The sequence below is a fragment of the Harmonia axyridis genome, chromosome 1 (assembly GCF_914767665.1).
Source record: "Harmonia axyridis chromosome 1, icHarAxyr1.1, whole genome shotgun sequence".
NCBI lineage: Eukaryota > Metazoa > Arthropoda > Insecta > Coleoptera > Coccinellidae > Harmonia > Harmonia axyridis.
The window spans coordinates 53,389,968-53,392,814 of NC_059501.1; the positions used below are offsets into that span (position 1 = coordinate 53,389,968).

The 2,847-nt window shown below is 38.7% G+C and overlaps 1 protein-coding gene across 1 annotated transcript; it reads right to left on the reverse strand.

Moving 5' to 3' along the window:
- Positions 1–1,692: 1,692 nt before the first annotated feature.
- On the reverse strand, positions 1,693–2,646 carry LOC123671917. Its single transcript, XM_045605810.1, has 2 exons — positions 2,512–2,646; positions 1,693–2,346 (listed from the first exon to the last, which is right to left on the reverse strand). Exon 2 carries the CDS (start codon positions 2,344–2,346, stop codon positions 1,693–1,695), a length of 654 nt encoding a protein of 217 aa, XP_045461766.1. The 5' UTR covers positions 2,512–2,646.
- Between the last annotated feature and the right edge of the window lie 201 nt (positions 2,647–2,847).

Here is a 2,847-nt window from a genome sequence, read left to right on the forward strand (position 1 = left end):
AAACAAAACTATTTATTTCGAATACAATGCGAGTAAGCTCTAATCGATCTTTCTTAGATGGATTAACAATCAATTCTTAATGAGTACACAGATTCAGTCCCCTTTATAGATTTTCTTATCTAAATTCCTAGGTGAATAACAATTCAATAACAAGAGAAACAAAGGGCTATTCATAGAGATGAAATGCTGAATCTGCAATTAGATACATTGTAATATATAGTTCTTATGCGATTGAAGGAAAGGATCTATTTATTTAATAGGGGTTCATATTATGTAATTATATAGAGGAGAAGGTGGTAATGTGACCCCCCACTTTGCTTTTGAGGGTTCATTTCTAAAATAAAGGAATTAAAAAGATGAAATGAAAAATATTGGGTTCAGTATTTATATGTGCATTCACATCTTACAATGAAATAAAATAAACTCGCTAAATGAAATACAAATTATCATTTATTCTTGAGTAATCAAATTTGGCATCTCGAGATCAGCTGATGGTTATGTGGCCCCCTGGGGGTCACATTAAATGTATTGGCACCTAACGACAGAAGTCACAAATATAATAGTCCCCTTCTGAACCTGCACAGGCAATATGAGCCCATAATTGGCAACTCTGACACTGTATCCATTTCTCTCCAGGTCTGTCATTGGTATAAATGGTTTCGCAAAAAATACAGGGTACATTTTCGTTGTCAGGAACCCTATTCAGATTTATGTCATCAAAATTGACGTTTGTTTCATCACTGTCGGAACTACTGCTGGGTGTCACATCTCTCTTGCGCCGTACACTAACTCCACTTGTGCTTGCTCCATCATAATTATGCCTGACACCTTGTCCACGTCCGCGACCACGTCCTCGTCCGCGCCCTTTTACACGAGTCTCTGCTACTTGTAATGATTCGGTTAATTGGTTTTTATATGGCGATGAAGTGATAACGTTCGCTCGAGTAGTCTTTCTTCCACGATTAGAAGTGCGAGTCTTTGCCTTAGGGATTGGTTGAATGTCTTCTGGGAGAATCAAACTACTTTGCAGCTCTTGTACTTCAGAGCTCACTCCTGGAGTACTCTGGGATACTACATCAACAAGGCCTGTTTCTTGGTTATCAGGAGTAAGAGAACTATGAGATTCTTCCGTTAAAAAATCGACCTCACTGAAAACTTGCGGATTAAATGGATAAATGCCTGTTGCACGGAAACCATTTACTGCAATTTCTCCTGTCGTGCTCTTGAGATATGATCGTCCAAAAAGTTCAGCAATGTCGTAAGGTTTTAGCATTCTTTCAGAGTGCAAAAGAAACTTGCGAATCTCCTCACTGTAGTGACTCTTCAAGGCGCCCATGAAAGTCTTGTCCAAAGGTTGGAGCTTATGAGTTGTGTGAGGTGGAAGACTGATGATCGTAACATGGTTTACACGAGCAAGCTCTATTATTTCAATGTTGCGCGTGTGACTGTAATGGCCGTCAAATATAAGTAATATGGGAGACTCGGCACTAGGGTTAGTTTTATCAATGAAGTGTCTGAACCATTCAGTGAACAAATTGGACTGAATCCAACCAGATGGATGAACTTTGCCAATCGCTCCAGGAGGTGCACTTTCATCAAGATATCCGTGAAGTTTTTCCTTGGAAAAATCATCATAGGGGGCACAAACATACCTGATGCACTCATGCAGCAGACAATAGTACACAAAGAACCTCATTCAGCAGCAGTTAAGGCTCCTATCTGCCTTTTCCCCTTTTTCCCTAACACTTGTGGTACTTTTGATTGCACGATAGTCAACCCAGTTTCATCGACATTGAAAATTCTGTCGGGAGGATAATTCGTTTTACTCATTTCGGCTTCCAAAATATTGAAAAACTCCTTGACTGCTTCACGGTTAAAGCCATTAGCACGAGCATATGATGTCCCCATTGGTCTGCGCAACGATAATTTATCTTTGTGTCGCCTTAAAAAGTGATCCAACCAAGCTCGCCCTGCTACATCATTCTTGAATGTATTCTGAATATTATTTTTCACCGCCAGCTGATAAGCCATTTTTCTAACATCCATCCTAGTGAGTCCATAGTACCTAGCCTCCATAAACAAAATATAATCCACTAACTTTTCTTCCAAGCTAAGTGGTAGTATAGGTTTTCGACCAAGAGGTTTATGTACAAGTAAATCTAAAGACTTTTGTGGATCCTTCACTAACCGTTTCAGTGTAGATCTAGGCACCGAAAACAATTTTTCAGCTTTTTTATATCCCATGACCTTGTGCCTCACTGCATCGATTGCTTTTTTCATTTGTTCAGGGTCCCACGTCTTTTGTTTCTTCTTCGAAGATGGAGATAATACGCTTTGTCTAGGCATCTGAAATCACAAAATAAAAATATGTAAATGCTTAACAAGTCTTATTTGTAATGTGGCCCCCGGGGCCATGATACAACCAATGTCGGGGGGCCAAATTAGAGTTATTCAAAATATTTTGATATACAATCTAAAACATTATGAAATATTAAAAAAATGCATATTTACCTTATAAGTACTGTAGACCACAGTGTCACGACACAATGTTCAAAACCACAGCAAATTTGATCAGTTGTTTTACCAATTAAGGAATAAAACTCACAGTAGTAAAATAAGTTTGGCCGGTACGAGTTTCTACTTGTTCAAATGACGAACGAACGCAACCGCCTCTAGCGGATTTATAGGCTATTAAATCAATAGTACACTAAAATGATCTCGTTGCGCCAAAATAATACTAGATGTCGTTGTGGGAAGTAACTAATATTGAAGGGGGCCAATATACCTGCGGGGGTCACATTACCACCTTCTCCTCTATATATATATATATTTTTTTTTATCACCGTT

Bases quoted from the DNA above. Each gene is read 5' to 3' on its own strand.
- LOC123671917 (XM_045605810.1), bottom strand. From the start codon at position 2,346: ATGCCTAGACAAAGCGTATTATCTCCATCTTCGAAGAAGAAACAAAAG.